The sequence below is a fragment of the Chiloscyllium punctatum genome, chromosome 14 (assembly GCF_047496795.1).
Source record: "Chiloscyllium punctatum isolate Juve2018m chromosome 14, sChiPun1.3, whole genome shotgun sequence".
Taxonomy (NCBI): Eukaryota; Metazoa; Chordata; class Chondrichthyes; order Orectolobiformes; family Hemiscylliidae; genus Chiloscyllium; species Chiloscyllium punctatum.
In genome coordinates this window covers 9,363,958-9,387,368 of record NC_092752.1, presented here as the reverse complement: position 1 = coordinate 9,387,368, position 23,411 = coordinate 9,363,958, and the positions used below count along the sequence as shown (strand labels likewise).

The following is a 23,411-nucleotide window of genomic DNA, read 5'->3' as shown; positions in this document are numbered from 1 at the left end:
AGGCTCAGTGACAAGGCCACTCAAGAATTTGGATGCCATCCAGGACAAAGCAACATGTTTAATTAACACATCTACCATTGAACCCAATGTTACCCATTAGTGCATTGTCCTGCGATTCGGGCATATAACGCCGTACAACATTCATCAAGCTTTACCAGCCCCTGCCTGACTCCTTGACATCTACTGTCAAAGAGTGTGGTGGTGGAAAAGCATAGGCAGTCAGGCAGCGTCCAAGGAGCAGGAGAATCAGCATTTTGAGCATAAGCCCTTCATCAGGAAATCATCTGCAGTCCTCACTTTCTCCTCCTTGACATTTACTGCAGAGAAAGTGAAGGTGATCAATGTAGTGAGACAGCATTGCTGTTGCATTCCCCTTCCTGGGATATCCAAAATTCTTGACAGCCTCCAATGTGAATTGCTTTCTGATGTATAGTCATTGTGTAAAACAGGAAATGCGATTACCGATTTGTGCATTGTAAGCTCCCACATAATGAATAGATAAACTTTGTGGTTTGTTGAGGGATAAATATTGATCAGAACAAATTTCTTCTTCATATGTCCTTGAAGTTGGGATCTTTCACATTAAACTGAATAAGAGGATCAGGCAATGGTTGAATGTTTACTTTGAAAGATAGCATAGCTAATCATGTAACACTCTACTACGTACAGAATTTGGTTGTTCTTTTTCAATGCAACTGATCAGTAATGTTAGAATTAAAAAGGTGTGAACCCCAGAATGAGTGTCCTTTGTTAAAAAGTCCCAGCAGCAAGTTTTTTTTGAGTTTTAAAGTATTACCGCCAGTTTGGATATCCCACCGATGTGATGTCTCATTCACTCATTTCTCTCACATACACTGTTGTGACATGGAGCTGACAGTGTTGGACTGGGGTGTACAAAGTTTATACACTGTTGTGTTGTGTCTCACAGACAGTATGCAGTATGCCTTGTAGAGATAGACTCATGATATCATCACTATATTATAGTTTGCAATTAAACGGAAAAGAATTCTCAGACTCCATCCTGACTGGGGCCATTTGAAGCATGATACTTTGGTGGAATCATGCTACTCTTTTCAAATGAATGACTATATGCCATAAGAAATAGGAACAGGAGTAGGCCATTTGGCCCCTCAAAGCTGCTACACCAATCAATAGCATCATAGCTGATCTAACATTCCTCACAGCCACTTTCCTTATAACCCTTATCTCAGCCTGACATAAGGACTCTGCTCCACAACAGCAGGAAGTTCCAAAGATTTACAACCCTCTGAGAGAAGAAATTGCTCCTCATTACAGTCTTAAATTGGCACCCCTTAATTCTGAGATTACACCCTCTGGTCTAAGACATTCCCATGACAGGAAACATCATGTCAGCATTTACCTGTCAAGCCCCTTAAGAGATTACACTCATGCTTTTAAATTCCAGTAAATCCTAACCTGTTTGCTCATTAGACAATCCCTCTGTACCGGGGCTTATCCGGGGAACCTTCTCTGAATTGCTGCCAATGAAATAATGTCTTTCCTTAAATATGGGGGAAGGTAAAGCTCTCATAGTCCTTCAGATATGGTTTCCCTGCACCTTGTACAGTTGCAGTAAGATGTCTCGAAACTCATACTCAATCCCCCTGAAATAAGGGCCAACATTCCATTAGCCTTCCTGACTACCTGCTACACCTATCTTGATATTAGCCCCAACACTGAAGTATGATAATTGTGTCTATTAGACTTCAATAAATATCTGTTGAATCTTACAATACCTCCTAACCCACATTCATTTCTTATGTTACGGGAACTAAAACAAACATTGCTACATCAGACATATCCGGCTGGGGTCAAAGCCACTTTCACAAATATAGTTTACAGACAGGTAAAGGTAAAACAATACAATTGCAATTTTAGTTATTTCAATCTCTTTTGTGACAAGTTATAATGCCTTCAGTAAAAATAATGATTTCAAGGTGAAGTGGTAAAATGAAAGATTCTCAATAACCTCTGAGGTTTTGTGTAGTCAAATTTCCAAAGGTTTTTTCACAGGTGACCAAACATCTGGACCAGAGAATCCCTCTCCCACTCTGATTGTGTTGCTGTTCATTGACTTGGCTGTTAAGATGTCTAATGGATTGAAGACTTTCAGTGGAACTTTTGCTCCACAGGCAGGTTATGTTGTTTTCAAAGTAGTTAGAAAAGCTGTTTAAAAGTCCAAAGTCCTTTTCCAAATAAGGTGAGTTGTCAGGTCAATTGCACATTCTATTTCATGAATTTCACAACTTGAGATAACCAGTGTTTTTGCATTTGGAATCCCCACAGTGTAGAAGCAGGCCACTCAGTTCACACCAACCCTTTAAAAGAGCAGGCCCACCCTCACCCCTGCATTTCCCACAGCCAATCATTCCTGGGCAATTTAGAATAGCCAATCTACCTAACATCTTTGGACTGTGGGAGGGAACTAGAGCACCCAGAGGAAACACACACAGACATAGGGAGAATGTGCAAACTCTACACAGACAGTCACCCAAGGCTGGGATTGAACCCCAGGTCCTTGGCACTGTGAAGCAGCAGTGCTAACCACTGAGCCACTGTGTTGCACATTGAACAATCCATTCACTTTGATAATAGCTGTTTGAATTTGTTTCAGGCAAGGACATTGATACGATGTTCACCTGGAAGTTTCCTTTTGTTCTTACTTGAGACAAGGGAATGATTTTTAATCCATGACAGAAATCAGGTGACTCACAGGTGGCCATTTCTTGCCCACTACTGTGCAGTCTTAAATATGTAAAGCATTTACTGGGAGTCTATGATATACCGGATGTAGGAACTCCCTTAGTATGGTACTGAATCGTTCCTTCAGAACACGTTCAATTCTCTGGAATGAGACTTGAGCCCACGATCTTCAAATTCAGATGTAAGACCACTGCCTACTGAGCCAAGTCTGAGAAACAAGAAATAAAGACAATGATTTAAAAAGTAACACAGTAATATAATGACAGATTTAAAATAAAGTGAACTGCAATAATTCTTTTCCGTAAAATAGCGATTTTTTTCTTACAAATGTTATTCATACAATCTCTAAAATCAATCAGTTGTTCATATTTACGCAACAGTAATTATGATTTTTTTTTAGCTTTTTTTTAAAGACACAGGCAAATCTTTACTGTTTGTCAGCTCAATTAAAAATTCAAAGGACACTGCTGTTTCCATCCAAAATTCTCCCTTAATATTGTGTTAAAGCCTGAGTGTAGATTCCGTACATGGATTTCTCAAGAGGAACTTTGCTGCAGAGGAACACAGTCCCAGTTACAGGAATCAAAAGCAGCAGTTGGTTTAAATACCAACAGCATGAGTCTAACAGGGTGTAGAACTGCCCTACTTCATCGGATTCTTAATAAAGAGAAGTTAGCTTCATTCACAAACTGTTTGGTGGAAGGCACAAGTCCTTTATCCTCCTGAGGAAATCCTCTATACAGTTGTTACTGTTTGTACAAATGTATAAATATGAGCCCACTTGAAGTACAGGGCAAATTTTGGGAACTTCCTGATGTGTACAGCTCAGTAATCAGGTCATAGAGCTCTGTTTACTCACTCCCTACTGAACTCTTTCAACTGGCTAATGATATGAATCTCAAAACCAATGACTATGGATGTGATCAATGAGTGGCCTGAAACTCCAGTTGTTTCAATTAGAATTTCAAATAGCAGTAAATGATGTATTTTCCCAGTTTTCATACACATTAAATGCAAATTGATTATGGAATGGAGTCTTTAAAATGTTTGATGTGTGAATCAAGTCTCTCCCCTTCATAAAGTTATGAGAGAGAGAAACACTTGGATTTGTTTAGCATCTTTCGTGACCACAGGACATTGTGCCATATCTAATGCAGCATTTCTCTTGTAGGTGTGATGACTACACTAACTTAAGTACCATGGCAATTATATTGTACATAGTATGTTCTCAAAAAAATCAATGTGACTTTAACCAGATAATCATTTCTTTTGAAATAAAAGTAGAGATTGCTGGAAAAGCTCAGCAGGTCTGGCAGCATGTGTGGAGAGAAATCAGAGTTAATGTTTCAGTTCGACTGACCCTTCCTCAGAACTCAGAACTTCCCCACTTCTGAGGAAGGGTCACCTGACCCAAAACGTTAACTCTGATTTCTCTCCACAGATGCTGCCAGACCTACTGAGCTTTTCCAGCAATCTCTGTTTTTGTTTCTGATTTACAGCATCCTCAGTTCTTTAGATTTTTTAATCATCTCTTTGTAATAGTCAAGTTTCAAATGTTTGGACCGAAGGGTCTGTTTCCATGTTGTGTGATTCTGTGTTGAAACTTTTAGTCAAAAAGTAGGGAGGCCTTCTGAAGGAGTAACATCTTTGGAGAGGATAAATCTAACCTCTCCCATCATGGCATTATCACAATTGTCAAAGCAGAGGATGTTTCTGACAATGATCCCTCCTACCACCTACCCACCCTCTCCTAATAGCCAAAAGGAGCCACGTGTATTTTTGTTGTTGCACTTTTACTTATAAATGAATAATACTGTTCATGAAGACAGGCGTTATTTTTGACTCAATGGATTCTTTAAGTTTGTCAAATGTATCCAAACAAAAGTCATATCTACAAATTTATACAACTTGACTCAGGCTTATTCACAATATAGGAAAAAGACAAAACAAAACACAAGGACACTGCATGTCTCTTCAAATCCAAATAAATCAGCCTCCACGTCACCTTCAGAACCAAATAACTCAACTCAATCTGCTCCTTAATTAGCTTTGTTCGCTGGACCACTGACATCACCTTGTCATCGTAGAATCCCTGCAGTGAGGAAGCAGGTCATTCAGCCCATCGAGTCCACACCGACACTTCGGAGAACATCCCACCCTCTACAAGGGAAGTTATGATGGGCTCCAGAAGACATGCAAAGCCTTATGTATCAGGTTCACTTTGCTGTACTCCATCTGGGAGACATTTAACTCCCACAGAGTGAACCTGAAAATCCATCCAACACTACTGTATTTTACTCAGAGTGAGATTTGTATAACAATGTCGGGGAGGATGAGGTGAGCAACAACACTGTCCTCCTTTCCTTAACCTTGCAAGGGAAGTGTATGAGATCTGGGTGAGATTTTAAGTCATTGTTTGCAGAAGAATGTAATAGTTCTGAGGAGGTTTACTCGGCTCATTCAGGAATGGATGGGATGTCTTATGAGGATATGTTGGATGGGCTAAGCTTATATCTGGAGAAGTTTAGAAGGCCAAGAGCAGTTTAATTGAAAGTAAAGATCTTGAGAGACCTTGAATGGATACATGTAGAAAAGAGTAGGTCCTATAGTTCTTGTGCCTGTTCCTCCGTTCAATAGGATCATGGCTGATCATCCAACTCTGGACCCTGTTCCTGTTTTCTCCCCATGCCCTTTGATCCCTTTAGCCCTAAGAACTGTATCTGATGCCTTCTTGAAAGCATTTAATATTTTGGCCTAAATTGCTTTCTACGTCAGAGATTTCCACAAGCTCGCCATTCTCTGAATGAAGAAATGTCTCCTCATCTCAGTCCTAAATGGCCTACTCCAGATCCTTCAACTGTGATTCCTTGTTCTGGACTCCCCAGTCATCGGGACCATCCTTCCTGCATTTACCTTGTCGAGTCCTATTAGAATTTTATAGGGGTTTCTACGAGATTCTCTCTTATTCTTCTAAAGTCCAGTACATATAGTGTGAACTCTCTCTTCATATGTCAATCTTGCCACCCAAGTAATCAGTCTGTTACAGCATTGCATTCTCTTCTGAAGACTTGCAATAGATGACCAGTAGGTGCAAATTATCAGTGAAGATGACAAACCACAGGGGGAGATATTAATTGTGGTCGGCAGCTCTCTGTGTAAGAAAGATAATGAATGCATGCTAATTATTTACAATTTAAACAAAAAAAATTATACTTGCATGTCTGCACAAACTAGCATCTGACCCTCTTGAAAGTTGCTTATGAAGTTTAACTGAGCACAGTAGCCACATAAAGAATGAAAATGTGACTTGTGCTCCAGCACAACATTTACATACTTCTTATGGTCCCATTATAGGCTCACATTAATTGAACCTGCAGGAAATTCACTGTTATTATAGTTTTGCATAACCATTAGAAAAATTTGACCTTCATTACTACTTCCTCGGGCTCAGCTCAAATTTAAATGCATGTGTGATCATTTTTTCTCAGATTGATGCTGCAGATCATTAATAGTTATCATTTGCCTCACCATCTATTGTGCTTTAGCCCCTCGGACCTACTGAAAAATGTTTTTCAATGTGGTCCCTGTGAATGGTAATGAGCTATAATATATGATCGACAACAAAACCTTGATAGTTGCTGTTGAAGCAGGTCAGATTCACAAGTTTAGAAATATTGGATGACTAGTGCACAATGCAGGAATTAAAAGGAGCTTACTTTTCTTTCACAACCACAGATATCATTAAGTATGTCACAGCCATTACTTATGACCGTATTAACATGTGCAGTCAGATCCAGCAAACAGCAATGAAATTATTGACGCATTGGTTGGGCAATAAATATTCACTAGTTGTGCTGTCTGGCTCTACTTTGAATAGTGCTATTGGATCTTCTACAAATACCAGAGCGTGCAGACAGGTTTGTGGCTCACTGTCTGTTCCCCAATGCAGACCTCTCATGGAGGGTTAGCAAGATGGTAGGCGAAGGCTATTGGAATGGGGGGACATATGAATACAGAAAACAAATAGGTCATTGGCAAGGTGCCACCAATGTGGTATAGCTGACCTTTTCAGTCAGGTTTTCCAGATCTGGATTTTCAGACACATAACACTTCCCTTTCACCCCTTTGCTAGAGCCTGTGATACAAATGTGCCCAGTGTCAGCAACAAGGCAAGGTGTGAGATCAAGTGTTATATGTTATGTTATAATGCAACATACGTTTTGCCAAAGTATTTCAATAACCATCATTTTACTTTAACAGGGGCAATTTTTGATGAAACTGCCAAGAAGGATGATGAAGTATTTCGACTGGCTGTAACTGACCTTAACACGAATGAGGACATTTTACAGACGGAGAAAATTACATTTTCTGTGACATTTGTGGACAGTAACAATCCTTTCCAAGTTGTCCAGGAAGGTAGGAATCAATTATCAAATGTTTGGCTCAGCTTACATTTGTCTTGTAATTGTTGACATTTATGCGACATTGCGGCCATAGTTTACCATTGCAATATCTAATGAGTTTTTCTTTTGGCTCAGTACTCTTGTGGAAAAATGTTGATTCTTCAATTACAGAATTGTTTTGCACATGATTTTAGAGCATTTGTCAACTTCCGTCAGTAAAATGCATTAGAAATCTGGCTTTTCTAGTTGTTGATAAAACACATCCAAATGTTGCACTAGAATCACAGTAAGAAAGAAGCAGATTTTGAAGGTAACACATTGAAAAGAGAGCTGCCAACTCAGATTGGACTCCCGTGTTCTTCTCTACCCATTTTACACTCCTTTGATCTCAGTAGGTCATGCAATTGGATGTGGATATGAATCAACTCAGTGATCTGATTCTGTCAGTTTCCCATGACAGGATTAATCTAAAATGGCTCCTGTGATATTTCAAGTTTGGTATTCTTGCTTTTACTGATTATACAAAGATAGGTAGAAAAGTAAGTTGTGAAAAAGGCATAAAAATGTCTGCAAAGATAAATAGATTAAATAAAGTTTTAAATTTAAAATTATAAATAGATTAAATCCTTAGGCAAAAGATTTGACGGTGGAATGTAATGTGGGAAAATGTGAACTTTGGCAGGGGCAAGAACAAAAATACATGGAGAAAAATTACAGAACTCTTGTACAGAAGGATCTGGGTGTCATTGTACATGAATCACAAAATGTTAGCATGCAGATGCAGCAAGTGATTAAGAAGGTAAATCTAATATTGTCATTTATTGCAGATGGAATGGATTATAAAAGTAGGGAGGCTTTGCTTCACTTATATGGGTTAGTGGTAAGACTGCATCTGGAGTACTGCAAATAGTTTTGGTCTCCGTATTTAAGAAAGGACAAAATTGCATTCGAATAAGTTCAGATAAAATTCTGATGAAGCAATTATTCTTTGATGGAAGGTTGCACAGTTGGCCCTGTGTCCATTGGGCTTTAGAAAAATGGTAGGTGAACTGATTGGAACATAAAAGATCCAGAGAGGATATGACAGGAAGGATGTTGCCTTTATGGGAGAGACTAGAACCAGGGGACAGAGTTCACAAATATGAAGCCCCCCTTTCAAACCAAAGATTATTTTTCTCTCTCAAACGGCCACAAATCTGTGAGATTCCCTACCCCAGAAGGTGACGGTGGCAGGGTCATAGGATATTATTAAGGCAAAGGTAGATAGCTTGTTGACCAATGAGGGAGTCAACACTGAAGGTGCTGAGGAAAGTGAGGAAAGTGGAATGGAGTGGCATATCAGACCATGCATGATTGTATCAAACAGCAGACCCCAGGTGTTAATTAGTATTCTTTGCTGCTAATCATGTGGTTGTAAAGCTGGAAATCTTCAACAACATATCTTTCTTTTCAGAATTTTTTTTGTTAATTAAATGTCTTTCCGGGAAAATGGAATTGATGTTTAGATCAGTTGCATAGAAAAATAGTCTCTTCCTGTTCTTATTATCCCAGTAATGAGCTATAGGATGGTGTGCATTCTGACATCACAAGGACAAAATGTGTTCACCTTTCTGGTATTCTGAAAGTTTTCTGAAATGTCAATTTCTCTCAAAGCAGAAGTCAGGCTTTGCCAATTTCTCCCATTATTCCCATTCCTGAATAAATTCAAGAATTGCTGGATCTGAATGACTCCTCGGGTACTTTAGAAGCATGTTAAGTAATTTAATAGACTACAGCAAATTTTAAACAAATTGGTCAACAAAGATCCAGTCAACATTTCAGGCCATATTGTCAAATATATGTTTCAATTTTTGGAGAGAGTGCTGATTCTTTTTATTCTTTCAAGTGAACAGAAAATGAGTTACTGTGAGAATAAAGTCAGAAAATTCCACATTTTTGAACAAACATCAATAAACCTAACTACACAACATTAAATCAGCAGTGCATCTGCTTGTACCATCACTATTCTAACACACAGAATTAACAGATGGTAACTATGGGTTATTGACAGTGATCAAACAAACCACAGTCCACATCCCTTGGCAAATGAGACCAAGACAGATCTCACAATTCCTCAGCAAATTCATTCAAATATTAATGGCATGGTGAGTCATTAAATCTCATTGAATTTCATAAGGGATCACAATTCTTCATATTTGCTGAGCTGGCCTTGAAGTTCTCTCTCAAGAGCCACTTTGTCATGGGTCTGCCTCAAAGTCTGCTTGCTTTAGCTGGTCACTTTTCTTTCAGAGCCTACGTTCTCCTGCATTCTGGGAGTTGCATTCCCACACTCACGGACATAACTCCAGCTTTTCAAGGACTACCGCTATCAAGCAAATACCCGTATTTGCTATTAATAACTTGTCAAATTTTCTGCCCCTCCATCTTTTCTAGAATTCTCAATATCAAACCACCCTTCGATGTCTCACTGGATTCCCCACTTACAACAGTTGCTGTCCCAAAAGCTGCATGTTGACATTGGCTCTACTTCTCTCCCTTTCCCTCTCTTATATTCTTTTCTGAACAACTTAAATTGTACTGCAAGAAATTTTGGAGACCTTGTAACTATCTTCACCTCTATTTCTGGATATCGTTGCATGTAACTAATATTTTGGAACAGTAAAATGTAGAACTGAATATGCCCTGAAAGTTATATCTTTACAGAATGCTGGCTTCTTCAGCACACAAAATAAATGCCTACAGCAAAAAAGGTTTATCATGTTTGCACATTGGAAAGTTAAAGAACTGAATAGTGAGATATATATTTGCATAATGTTCAAATCTGGGGACATTGAATTTCCTCAGAGCGTAGCTAGCTCTGTTACATAACTGGAACCTTTCTGCAGTTCAATCATTGTTATGGAAGTGGAGTGGAAGAACCAGGTGGGAAATTCTTTCCCTGTTGCCTACAACAGTCTTTTTTCTTCTTCGTTCTTGGGGCATTAGCACTGTTGGAATAGTATATGCACCATCTACAATTGCAATTGAGGAGATGGTGGCAAACTGCCTACGTGAACCTTTGCAGCCCAGGTATGATGTGGACATTTCCAAGATAGGAAATTCCAGGATCTTGATCCTGTGACAATAAAGCAATATTGACATATATTTCCAACTCAAGACTGTACACGACTTTCAGTTGGTGATGTTCAATATATTAACTCTCATCTTATTTTATCACATTATGTTAACATGTATTCTGATCCAATATCTCATTTTAAAAGTTATCTCTGACGTTGTCAAATTTAATCACTTGGATATGCGATGTAAAGGTTATTAATAAAACGGTTCATTTCACATTACGCCTCTTTAACTCATAAGTAGTTTTTGAGAAATGAATTGGAATTTTTAATTAAACAAGACAATTTTTTTGTGTGTATCTTATTCACCCCCAACAATTGGCACCTAACTCTCAGTGTGTACGCAGATTTCAGATACTGCAGCTAATCCATGCCTGGGCAGACACATCACCTACTGACTGATGCTGTATCATTGCTGGAGAAGTTGTAATGACTTTGACCCTGCTGGGGTCTTCCTCCCACTGTGCATGCTGACAGCTTTCCATTTTGTGGTGTTTTGGAAGTAACTACGTCAAAGGATTTAAAGAAAGTGAGCGCAGTCAGAGTTCCCAACAGCAAGCTCTGCTGCTTGAAATACCTCAGGAAATACTGGCAATGAGTCAATGATCAGCGTTTATGTGACCCCAAACAAAGCTGAACCCCTGGTTCTCACCATAGGATGTAGCTGGGTCAAAAAAAATCACTTAAATGTACCTCATGGGCCATGGCTAATTATTTCATTTATAAGTTTTGTTTTGCTTTAAAGGGGTTAAAAGATAAGCTCACATCTTGCAATATTATTCCTCTATCAGTACTCTACGTGTTGCTGATGGGTTTCTGCTACCTTGCTCCTACAAGACAATCAGGCGGATAGTCAAAGAGAGAGTGGTGCTGGAAAAGCACAGTTGGTCAGACAGCATCCATGGAGCAGGCGAATCGACGTTTCGAGCATAAGCTCTTCATCACTCATTCCTGATGAAGAGCTTATGCTCGAAACGTCAACTTTCCTGCTCCTCGGATGCGGTTTTTTTTTTGGAGCAATTAGATTAGATTACTTACAGTGTGGAAACAGGCCCTTCGGCCCAACAAGTCCACACCGCCCCGCCGAAGCGCAACCCACCCATACCCCCCTACATCTACCCCTTACCTAACACTACGGGCAATTTAGCATGGCCAATTCACCTGACCTGCACATCTTTGGACTGTGGGAGGAGACCGGAGCACCCGGAGGAAACCCACGCAGACACGAGGAGAACGTGCAAACTCCACACAGTCAGTCGCCTGAGGTGGGAATTGAACCCAGGTCTCTGGCGCTGTGAGGCAGCAGTGCTAACCACTGCGCCACCGTGCCGGTCTGACCAGCTGTGCTTTTCCAACACCACATTCTTCGACTGTGATCTCCAGCATCTTCAGTCCTCCTTTTCTTCTAATCAGGATGCTGTGCCTTGGCATTCTAATATCTGAGCACCAAGAACCTTCAATTAATATTCCTTGCTCCACCAGCCATTATTTCAGTCATTATTTTTAATTGACCTAAACAACAACTGGGGAAGTTGAGGGATTTTGAGAAATATTGTCTATCCCAAGGGCTGATTTGATGAGTCAGGCCTCATTTAATATGTCACTTTCTGACCTCCAGGCCAAAAGGGCTCTGGGGTGTTGGTGGGAAGCAATTGGCCAGCTACTCAAATTGGCCAAGTGCAGGTCCTCAGGGGAGACATCCTGGAAGTGTGTACGTGCTTCAGGAGCTCCCTTTTCAGATCAGAACCAGTCAATTCCAATTCTGCTATCTTCTGGGAAGAGAGGAGAAAACTCAAAGGCAGAAGATGTCAATTTATTTCTTTCCAGGTTAATGGGGGAGATGGAGTAACACTCTGATTTTGTTTAAATTCTAGGTTACAGCATGTCTTGTGTCACTCTCCACCCTGAGCTCAGTCTAAAGGTTTAGGTGAGAGATGACCCTCGAGGTGTCCATTCAGGTAGCCAGTCTGAAGCAGAAAAGTAATAAATAAATTCCTAACTCTATTTCAATGGCATCCTCTCCCATCCACCACTGTATTTCATCAGATAGACTGGCAAAGAGGATCAAGACCCCTTCCCCCCTCTGTGCCCTTGTCTTTCCCCACTTCCCCCATCTCTCTGCTCCCCAGCTCACCTGGCAACAGATGACAGGTCCTGCATTTACCCGGAAACATTGCAGAGCCAGGCTGATGTCTCTGGTCTGCTCCATCCAACCCAGGAGAACATGCAGAAGTAAAACTGACCTCTTTCACCTCAACCATACTGAAACTGAAGCCTCATTTGTCTTGGCAGTCACTGCTAGAAACATAGTTGTATTGCAGCCCTTGATATTCTATCCCAGTGAGGAAAATCTTCATTATTTCTTAGGCCATCCCACTTGTGTTCATGCCCCGTCATTGTGAATTTTCAGTTGTTTGAATGCAAGTCAGGGGCAGTACAGTGGCTCAGTGATTAGCATTGCTACCTCACAGGAACCAGGCACCTGGGTTCGGTACCAGCCTCGGGCAACCATCCGTGTGGAGTTTGCACATTCTCCATGTGTCTGCATGGGTTTCCTGCAGGTGCTCCAGGTTCCTCCCAGAGTGCAAAACTATGCAGGTTAGGTGGATTAGCCATGCTAAATTGCCCATAGTGTCCTGGATATGCAGGCCAGTTGGGTTACTCTTGGGAAATGCAGGATTATGGGGATAGAGTGGGGGGGGGGGGGGGGGGGCTGTCTGAGTAGGATGCTCTTTGGAGAGTCTGTCTGTACTTGATGGGCCAAATAGCCTGCATCCACACTGTAGGGATTTTATGGTATCTATGAATCTTTACGTTTAATTGAATCCAAGGAACTAGAAAATATTTCCAAAATATTGAGATTTCAGTATAAGGTGGTGGGAGAATCATTGAGACTTTCAATAACATATCACAACAATGGTGAGACCCGATCACAGTTTTACATATTAACCTTTATCATAATTGACTCCTGTCTTACCGCAGCTATTGAAGTGTCAATGATACAGGTTGGCGTTTAACATGGTTGAAGTGGAGCCGTTGTGGTTTCACATTTATCGAAGATTTTCGTCCCAGTTAACTGTGAGTGATTTATGCTCAACCTTTCTTTCAGACTTATCGTACATGGAAAGAATTGTACGATGAGTTTGTGTTTTGTTTCAGTTCGTTCCACAACCTTGTTAATCCCTATCCATGGAAACCCCACCAGCTGTACAATTCTTGGCAAGATCTATCCTCCTCCAGCTCCAATCTTGTTCACTGCCCCCAGTTTTGATCACTCCGCCACCTACAGCTGGCAGGAGTTCCCTCCCTAAACCTCTCTGACACTTTGAGTAGAACCTAATGCCCTCATATCCTTACCATCCACCCCACCTCCTCAAATCACCCCTCCCTTCTGGAGGTGAGCTCCACGGTTAGAGGTGGGGGAAGAGTATATGATCGGTCAGGAATCTGTAAGGTTAGGACCTCATTGCCCCTGATCATCCCCAACCCTGAATGATGGGGCAGGAAACTTTGTATGCTGCCTTCTGACCTGGATAGCAGTTATAAAACCTAAGGAGCAGAACTAGGCCATTCTGCCCATTGAGTCTGCTCTGCCATTCAATGAGGTCATGGATCTTCTGATGATCCTCAACTCCACTTTTCTGCCATTTCCCCATAACCTTAGGTTTGCAACTAATACCCACTCACAGGGCGTCATCCTGGCTTATTAGCAGCCACAGGTGGGATCTTGTTCTGCATGGAAGCCTCTAAGCACAATCTACTGAAGGCTTGGAAACAGTTATTGCTGCCCAGAGTGGTCTTATTGGTAGAGCTCCTGGTCTCTACTCAGTCGGGAGCTCTCTCAGTAGAGCTTTTGTTAGCATTTTGTTAGCTCGTAGCATTCATAACAAAGCCGATGAACTAATGGCACAGATAATAGTGAATGATTATGATGTAGTAGGCATCACAGAGACTTGGTTACAGGGGGGTCAGGACTGGCAGTTAAACCTCCATGGTTTTTCAACTTATCGAAAAGACAGAGAGGTGGGCAGAGAGGGTGGGGTTGCCTTGTTAGTTAAGAACAAAATTAAATCTATGGTATTGAATGACATAGCGTCGGATGATGTGGAGTCTGTATGGGTGGAATTGAGGAACCACAAAGGCAAAAAAAACATAATTGGAGTTGTGTATAGACCTCCTAACAGTGGTCAGGACCAGGGACGCAACATGTACTGGGAAATAGAAAAGGCATGTCAGAAAGGCAAGGTTACATTGATCATGGGAGACTTCAATATGCAGGTGGACTGGGTAAATAATGTTGCTAGTGGATCTAAAGAAAGGGAATTCATGGAATGCTTACAGGATGGCTTTTTGGAACAGCTTGTCATGGAGCCCACAAGAGAGCAGGCTATTCTGGACCTAGTGCTTTGCAATGAACCAGACTCTATAAAAGATCTTAAAGTAAGGGAACCCTTAGGAAGTAGCGATCATAATATGGTAGAGTTCAGTCTGGAGTTTGAAAGGGAGAAGGCAAAATTGGATGTAATGGTGTTACAGTTGAATAAAGGTAATTATGAGGGCATGAGAGAGGAACTGACTAAAATAGACTGGAAGCAGAGGCTAACCGGGAAGACAGTAGAGCAAAAATGGCAGGAGTTTGTAGGTATAATTGAGGACACTGTACAGAGGTTCATTCCCAAGAAAAGAAAGATTAACCGGGGAGGGATTAGACAACCTTTGCTGACAAAGGAAGTCAGGAAATGTATTAAAGATAAAGAGAGATCCTATAAATTGGCTAAGAACAGTGGGAAATCAGAAGATTGGGAAGGATACAAAAGCAAACAGAGGATAACAAAGAGTGTAATAAGAAATGAGAGGATCAAATATGAAGGTAGGCTAGCCAGTAATATTAGAAATAATAGTAAAAGTTTCTTTCAGTACATAAGAAACAAACGACAGACAAAAGTAGACATTGGGTCACTTCAAACTGATGCAGGAAGCCTAGTGATGGGAGATAAGGAAATAGCAGGAGAACTTAACAAGTACTTTGTGTCAGTTTTCACAGTGGAAGACATGAGTAATATCTCAAAAATTAAAGGGTGTCACGGGGCTGAGTTGAGTATGGTTGCCATTACGAAAGAGATAGTGCTAGAAAAGTTAAAAAGTCTTAAAATTGATAAATCTCCTGGCCCCGATGGGATACACCCTAGAGTTCTGAGAGAGGTGGCTGAGGAAATAGCAGAGGCATTGGTTGAGATCTTTCAAGAGTCACTGGAGTCAGGAAAGGTCCCGGATGATTGGAAGATGGCTGTTGTAACCCCCTTGTTCAAGAAAGGGTCAAGGCAAAAGATGGAAAATTATAGGCCAATCAGCTTAACCTCGGTTGTTGGTAAAATTCTAGAATCCATCATTAAGGATGAGGTTTCTAAATTCTTGGAAGAGCAGAGTCTGATTAGAACAAGTCAACATGGATTTAGTAAAGGGAGGTCATGCCTGACAAACCTGTTGGAATTTTTTGAAGAGGTAACAAGTAGGTTAGACCAGGGAAACCCAGTGGATGTGGTCTATCTAGACTTTCAAAAGGCCTTTGATAAGGTGCCACATGGGAGGCTGCTGAGCAAGGTGAGGGCCCATGGTGTTCGAGGTGAGCTGCTGGGATGGATTGAGGATTGGCTGTCTAACAGAAGGCAGAGAGTTGGGATAAAAGGTTCTTTTTCAGAATGGCAGCCGGTGATGAGCGGTGTCCCGCAGGGTTCAGTGTTGGGGCCACAGCTGTTCACATTATATATTAATGATTTGGATGAGGGAACCGGGGGCATTCTAGCGAAGTTTGCCGATGATACAAAGTTAGGTGGACAGGCAGGTAGTACTGAGGAAGTGGGGAGGCTACAGAAGGATCTAGACAGGTTGGGAGAGTGGTCCAGGAAATGGCTGATGGAATTTAACGTGAGCAAGTGCGAGGTCTTGCACTTTGGCAAAAAGAATAAAAGCATGGACTACTTTCTAAATGGTGAGAAAATTAATAAAGCCAAAGCACAAAGGGATCTGGGAGTGCTAGTCGAGGATTCTCTAAAGGTAAACATGCAGGTTGAGTCTGTGATTAAGAAAGCGAATGCAATGTTGTCTCTTATCTCAAGAGGGTTGGAATATAAAAGCAGAGATGTACTACTAAGACTTTATAAAGCTCTGGTTAGGCCCCATTTGGAGTACTGTGTCCAGTTTTGGTCCCCACACCTCAGGAAGGACATACTGGCACTGGAACGTGTCCAGCGGAGATTCACACGGATGATCCCTGGAATGACAGGTCTAGCATATGAGGAACGGCTGAGGATACTGGAATTGTATTTGTTGGAGTTTAGAAGATTAAGGGGAGACTTAATAGAGACGTACAAAATAATACATGGCTTGGAAAAGGTGGATGCTAGGAAATTGTTTCCGTTAGACGAGGAGACTAGGACCCGTGGACACAGCCTTAGAATTAGAGGGGGTCATTTCAGAACAGAAATGCGGAGACATTTCTTCAGCCAGAGAGTGGTGGGCCTGTGGAATTCATTGCCACGGAGTGCAGTGGAAGCCGGGACGCTAAATGTCTTCAAGGCCGAGATTGATAGATTCTTGTTGTCTAGAGGAATTAAGGGCTACGGGGAGAACGCTGGTAAGTGGAGCTGAAATGCGCATCAGCCATGATTGAATGGCGGAGTGGACTCGATGGGCCGAATGGCCTTACTTCCACTCCTATGTCTTATGGTCTTATGGTCTTATTTCCCACCTATCTGGGGAAAGAGCGGTATGAAACATCCCCAGTTGGAGTCGCTAATGAAGGACTTGATTCCCTCAGGCCTCCAGAGAGTGATGAGGGGGACAGGCAGTGAGGGATGTTGCAGCTTTGATGTCAGATGTCAGGACTTCTTCATTAAATTCCAGCCTCCTTCTTTAAAATGGTCATTCAAACCAATTCTGTTGGCTATGCCTTTGGTTATACTATCTGATTATGTCCTTACACAGCTTATCATCAACCTTTCTTTACATTACCCACGCGAGATGTTTTGCAAATTATGGGCATTATATAAATGTAGATTACAATGTCATGATTCACCCGGTTCAGATAGTGAAAGAAACTTACCTCCAGTGTGTCTTCTAGTGGTGAAGCAGAGTGGAAAGGTTATGGATGTCTTTGTGTGTTGCTGTTAGAGATTAGCACATTTTACAGTATTAAATCTCTTTCATTTTCACTGCCTGGATGATGAATGCTCCTGGCATTTTCTCATCACATTGAACCCAAGTACGTACACACTCACACACACACACACTCACACACACACACCAAAGCAGACAATGCTTCAGCAAAGGCTATCTGGAAAATGAAAACAAAAATTCTGTTCCCTTATATAAAAAAGGATAAAGGTAAGAATGGAATGTGTCATTGTTCACATTCCATTCTGAAATTGGAAACAAATGTTTAGCATTTGAAAGCCTGGAATTTGGGAGATGCAATTCTGCATCGAGTTTCTTTGTCAAAAAATGAAGGAGCTATTTCTCCATACTGTAATACATTATAAAGTGAGATTCTGCAAACCCATCAATCAATGCTGATTAAATCTTGCCCATTGATCAGAATTACAGACCTGCCCTACCTTACTTCAAAGGACAATTAAAAATATCTGGGACAGTGATTCCTTAATTTTCTCCATCAGCTGCATTTGGAAAGTCCATTAAATCAGAATCTCAGCTTTATGAAAAAGTGGCAGACAGAAGTGATCACCGTCATGTAACCACTTTCATCATCAAGCACATTTCATTGGAGATAGTTCAGAGAAGGTTCACTGGCATGATCTCTGGTATTGAGGGATTGTCTTATGATTCTGAAGTCGAGTGGTGCTGGAAAAGCACAGCAATTCAGGCAGCATCCGAGGAGCAGTAAAATCGATGTTTCAGGCAAAAGTCCTTCATCAGGAATCCTTCATTCATAAGGGGAAACATCCTCTTATAAACAGTATTTACCCTGTTTAGCCCCTGAAGAATCCCATATTTTTCAATGAGCTCACCTTTCATTCTTCTAAACACCATAGCCCCAACCTGAATCATAGAATCCCTACAAACAGACCCTTCAGTCCAACAAGATCACACCAACCCTCTGAAGATGTCTGTTTTTGTAGCCCATTAACAAGACCATTTGGCAGTAGACCTCTACTTTGCAATGCTTTGATATGTTTTTCTAAACTCAAGGTGCCATATAAATGTAAGTTGTTAGTGAGTATATAAAGAAATGACTATAGGGGAGAACACCAACTCTTTGGGAGATTTTAGTGATACCTCACTATACAAAGAACAACCATTTGCCATTTAGCCATTAACTTGGTCTTGGGCATTGACGGGGTTTTGGTGGCTGGTTGGGGGTGGGGAGGTTGATGATGAGGCAGGACTATCGCACCGTTTGATTCTGCACAGCTTGTGCATGCCCAAACCAAGAAATTGGCTCTTGGGCCTCAGTAACCGACTCAGTGTTGGTCACACCAGCTTAGAGCATGGGCAGTACAATTAAGTGTGTCCCTCAATGCTGAGGCAGCCCACCTCTCCGGCAGTTTTTCTGAGGACAATCCTGGGAGGGGATTAATCCATGGAGAGGGAACCGATCGCAGCTCCTGACTCCACTCTTTCTCAAAAAATAAAGCTATTTACCTGCTATTACTGTACGGTGGCTCAGTGGTTAGCATCGCTGCCTCATGGTGCCAGGGACCCAGGGTCAATCCTGCCCTCGGGCTACTGTCTGTGTAGAGTTTGCATGTTTTCCCTGTGTCTGCCTGGGTTTCCTCCCGCAGTCCAAAGCTGTGTAGGTTAGGGTGGATTGGGCTGTGCTAAATTGCCAATAGTGTGCAGACTAGATGGGTTAGCCATGGGAAATGTGGGGTTACATGGAAGGGGTGGGTCTGGATGGGATGTTCTTCAGAGGGTCAGTGTAGACTCGATAGGCCAAATAGCCTGCTTCCACACTGTAGGGATTCTTGGCTTTGTCAGCAGCTCAAAAATCTGTCATCCCTATTTTTAAACATGTGTTCTTTAGCAGTACCTTAACCTGCTAAGTTGTGTACTCCAGGGACCCAGCAACTGCATTAGACATCTTCCTAACAAGAGGACCCCACCATTTTCATAGTGGGACAAATGCCTGTTTGATTTGGTAGAGGCTGTCACATTGCTAACACTAATCTGTTTTACACTGTTCTTGTACCTGTAAAATGGTCAGATCACACCAATTTCTCCACCACTATCTTAGGTGAGCTTTTTTTAAGATGGTGCTTGTTGCTTGGTAACCTGCTAACAATTGCCTGATGGTTCTTATTTACTGTATGCAGGTGTCATTAGTTGGTGAATCCACTGGCTGAAATCACAGAAAGCCAGCCAACATTACATACAACAAAAAAACTGACTGAAACAATCCCAGAAATGTGAATAAATTGAATATGTGTGAACAGCTACAAGCCAGGAAACTCACTGCTGGCTTCACATGATGATAGTAAGCTGTTAGAATTTTCTTCTCATGGTTAATGATGTTCTCTGAAGCTCCCAGTGTTATTACCATTGTGCAATCTCCTCTGGGTATCTATTTTTCTATATCTCTCTCAGAGGCAGTTACTCTTATCATAACTATCCTTGAATCACATACTTAGTCGAGTATTTTAAACTGCTCTGAGATGTAGCTTAGATTTTTCCTGTCTGAAGTGGACAGAACCATCAATTCTGGCTGAGAGAATGTGCCCACAGATTTCCTGGGCTGCTTCCTGATGGCTTAAGACTGCATCATGAACATCTGTATGGTCCACTGAATTCTACAATAAGTAAAGCTGTCAGCTTTTTCATTTGTGCATGAGCCAGCTGCTATTGTTTCAGTGTTTTACTGAATAGGCTTCTATCAGTGTTCATAGGAGACTTCCTTCTTTCCTCCCTCCTTTCTCTCACTCCTTCCTTTCTCTTCTTCTTTTCCACCCTTTCCTTCCTTTTTCCATTTCGTTCAAATCCTTCCTTCCCTTAATTTCCCTTAACCCCCTTTTCTCCTCCCTCCATTCCTTTAACTTCCCTCTCTAGACCCCCTTCCCTTCCCATCTGGTCATACTAGAGTTACATAGCATAGAAAAAGCTCCTTCAGTCTATGCCAACCAACAAACACTCATCCCATTTACCTGCAACTGGCCCACAACCTACATTGCCCTAGCATTTTCAGTAACTTCTCACAGATTTTATCATAAAATCCACGCAGTGCGTCATTTGGCCCATCAAGTCCACACCACCCCTCTGAAGAGCATCCAACCCAGACCCATCTCCCTACCCTAGCCCTGTAACCCTGCATTTCCCATGCCTAATCCACCTAGTCTGCACATCTTTGGGTGGTGGGAGGAAACTCACACAGACACGGGGAGAATGTGCAACCTGCACACAGGCAGTCACCCGAGGCTAGAATCAAACCTGGGTCCCTGGCGCTATGAGGCAATGGTGTTAACCACTGTGCCACCATGCTATTTTGCCAGATGGGAATACTGTTCCAATGAATGAACAGTAACCTGAATCATAAGCTCCATTCCTCTCTCCATAGCTGCTGAATATCTCCAGCACTTCCTGCTTTTGTTTCCAATGTCCAGCATCTGTTGTATTTTGCTTTTGTACCTTCTCTACATTGTCTTCCCTTAAAAGTCTGTACCTTAGGGTTAAGAGTTCAATCATTGGATCACAGGGTAATGTGCCCGATGACCTTGGAGTTGAACGATAAGAGGAAAGAAAAACCTGTATTTTGGAAGTATTTTTGATGTTCAACAAATACCCCAGTGTTGAAAATTGAGAATTACAGCAACCAAATTTGCATGCAGCAAGCTCCCATAAGTAGTAATGTGATAATGTAATCTGTTTTAATGCTGTTTGAGAGATAAATATTTGTCAGGACATCAGAGAAATCTCTGTATTTTCTCTTTCAAAAGCCCCATCAAATAACTTGTTTTCTATCCTCTTCAGAGGGACAATGGGGCCTTGGTTTGAGCTTTCATCTGAAACACACCTCTAACATTAGACCACACCATTGTATTCACATGACGTTTGTAGTGAGACCTAAAGCCACAGCCTTCTGATAGAGAGGTAACAGGGCTACAAGCAAAGCCACAGATGGCACTAGCATGCCAGGAACTCACTTACTCTCCAGGTTTGGTTAAGAGTTATTTCTAATCAACCTGTTCAGGAGAGCAGGTGGGACTTGAATCCAGGTCTCCTGGCTCAGAGGCAGGGGCACTGTCACTGCACCACAAGAGCCCTTTGCTCGGTTGATGTCCACATGACCAAGGATCAAAATCAAGCCATTTTCCAAATAAGATCATCAGGCCTTTTCATTTTGAATCAGGCGCGCACTTTGAGAATCTCCTCTGGTTGAATAACTGGAGTGGAGTGACAGAGCAGTATGGACAAGGGGAAGCATATTCATGTCCTTTCAAGGGATTGAGTTGAGGGCTTAAGAATTTCAGGCATCCTAAATGCAGCCCAGTTTTGCATAAGGACCTTCAAATGGACATTAGACCATTTAATTGCACATATTAAGGTCTGATACTTTTTTCACGCCTGAGCCTTGAGTGTCCATATTTTGATATTTGAATCGGACTGTACTTTCAGCTGATGGTATGTGTGCACTACATGCATTGTATATAGGCTGTACACCTTCCAAAGTATCCCAAAACATGCAGAAGGCCATTCACCTTTTCATCAATGGGTGGATGGATGGTAACAGATTCTGAGCTGATAATGTTCTGCCAGTAGAAGTTGATCTTTGTGAAAGGGAGGACAATACAAAGAATTTTCTGATAAAATGAATTTCAATAAGATTTCAAATACTAACCTATCAATTTTAATATGAAATTGAAATGGGATGAAATGCTTTCAGCCAAATCTGGTGGTGGACTGGTTCTTTAAGTAAATTCAAACCCTGTGGCTGGCAATTTTGATCAGGAGAGTATATTCATATTTTAAGATGGATACTTTGAAAGCTGCAGATTTTCAGAGTCCAGGAAAATTAATTTGGTGGCTGTCGATGGAATTTGAAGAAAAAGGAACTTCCACCAACATTAGCTGGTAGTCTTGTTCAGGAAACAGATTAAGAACTAGTCCTATAAAAGCAAAATGCTGCAGGTGCTGGAAATCTGAAACATGGAAAGTCCAGGAGAGACTAAGCAGATCTGGCAGCATTCTGTGAAAAGAAAAACAGAGTTAAGCATTTCGAGTCCAGTGTGGTCAGAAATGAACACAAAAACTTGTCTACAGATGAAGATTATTGGTAGCTTGCTTTTCCATTCTATCTTTAATGTTTGATTGCCCTCTGCAAGGTGATCCTACAGGGGAAGGGGTATTCAGTTTTGTGTCAAAGAGTGACACAGGTGCACGGTGAAAAGTTAATTGGGGCTTTATTCTCATCGGATCATGACCATAAACACTCACTTACATTGTGTGAAAGTTGGTTGGATATCACAGACATCTAGCATTCAATCGCATGTGACGGTTCCTTTGCTTCAGTGCTTCCCAAACTAATTCCCATTCAACATGTGAAAATTAACATTCCCCAACACCAGTAAAAAACAAAGCAGCAACAAAATAACAGACTGAAACATACAGTATCTAATTATTTTAAAGTTAGCATATTGTAGAACAACATATAATGAATACATTACATAGATATAAAAATCTAATTTTTTTAAAGAACCTTGTAAAATTATATTATTTTATGTACTGATCAGTCTGTTAGTTCAGTAGAGCTGCTCGAGATTTGATTGAAAAGCAAGAACACTATTAGTGTTAGTATTTACATTCAGTATTACTGAAATATTAACTGCATCTTGATATAATTGTTTTTAACTGAAGTGAGTTAAATATTTCTTAATTTTCCACTGAGGATTCCAACTGACTCAAAATCTATTCACGGAGCTGCAGTTTCACTGTAGATTCTACTGCACACAATAATCGCTTTAATATAACCTGCAATGTACTTACAAAGTGAGTTATCTAAATGTGGAGGCATGCTCTTTTCAGCCTGGGGCCAAGTGCTAGGAAGAAGGTGGTGTGCTTCTGAACAGTCATAACATAACATAGGACACTTCAGTGAGTAGGCAGCAGCGTTATGGTAATAACACTGTACTAGTCATCCAGAGACCCCATTAACATTAGAATC

The 23,411-nt window shown here is 41.3% G+C and overlaps 1 protein-coding gene across 2 annotated transcripts in view; it reads left to right on the top strand.

The window, feature by feature from the left end:
• Positions 1-23,411, top strand: part of grid2 (glutamate receptor, ionotropic, delta 2) — a 978,162-nt gene that overhangs the window by 162,483 nt on the left and 792,268 nt on the right. For both annotated transcript variants that reach the window (XM_072583858.1, XM_072583857.1), the window contains exon 2: positions 6,985-7,140. In XM_072583858.1, coding sequence (XP_072439959.1) covers positions 6,985-7,140 — 156 coding nt within the window. The remainder of the gene's footprint in view (positions 1-6,984; positions 7,141-23,411) is intronic.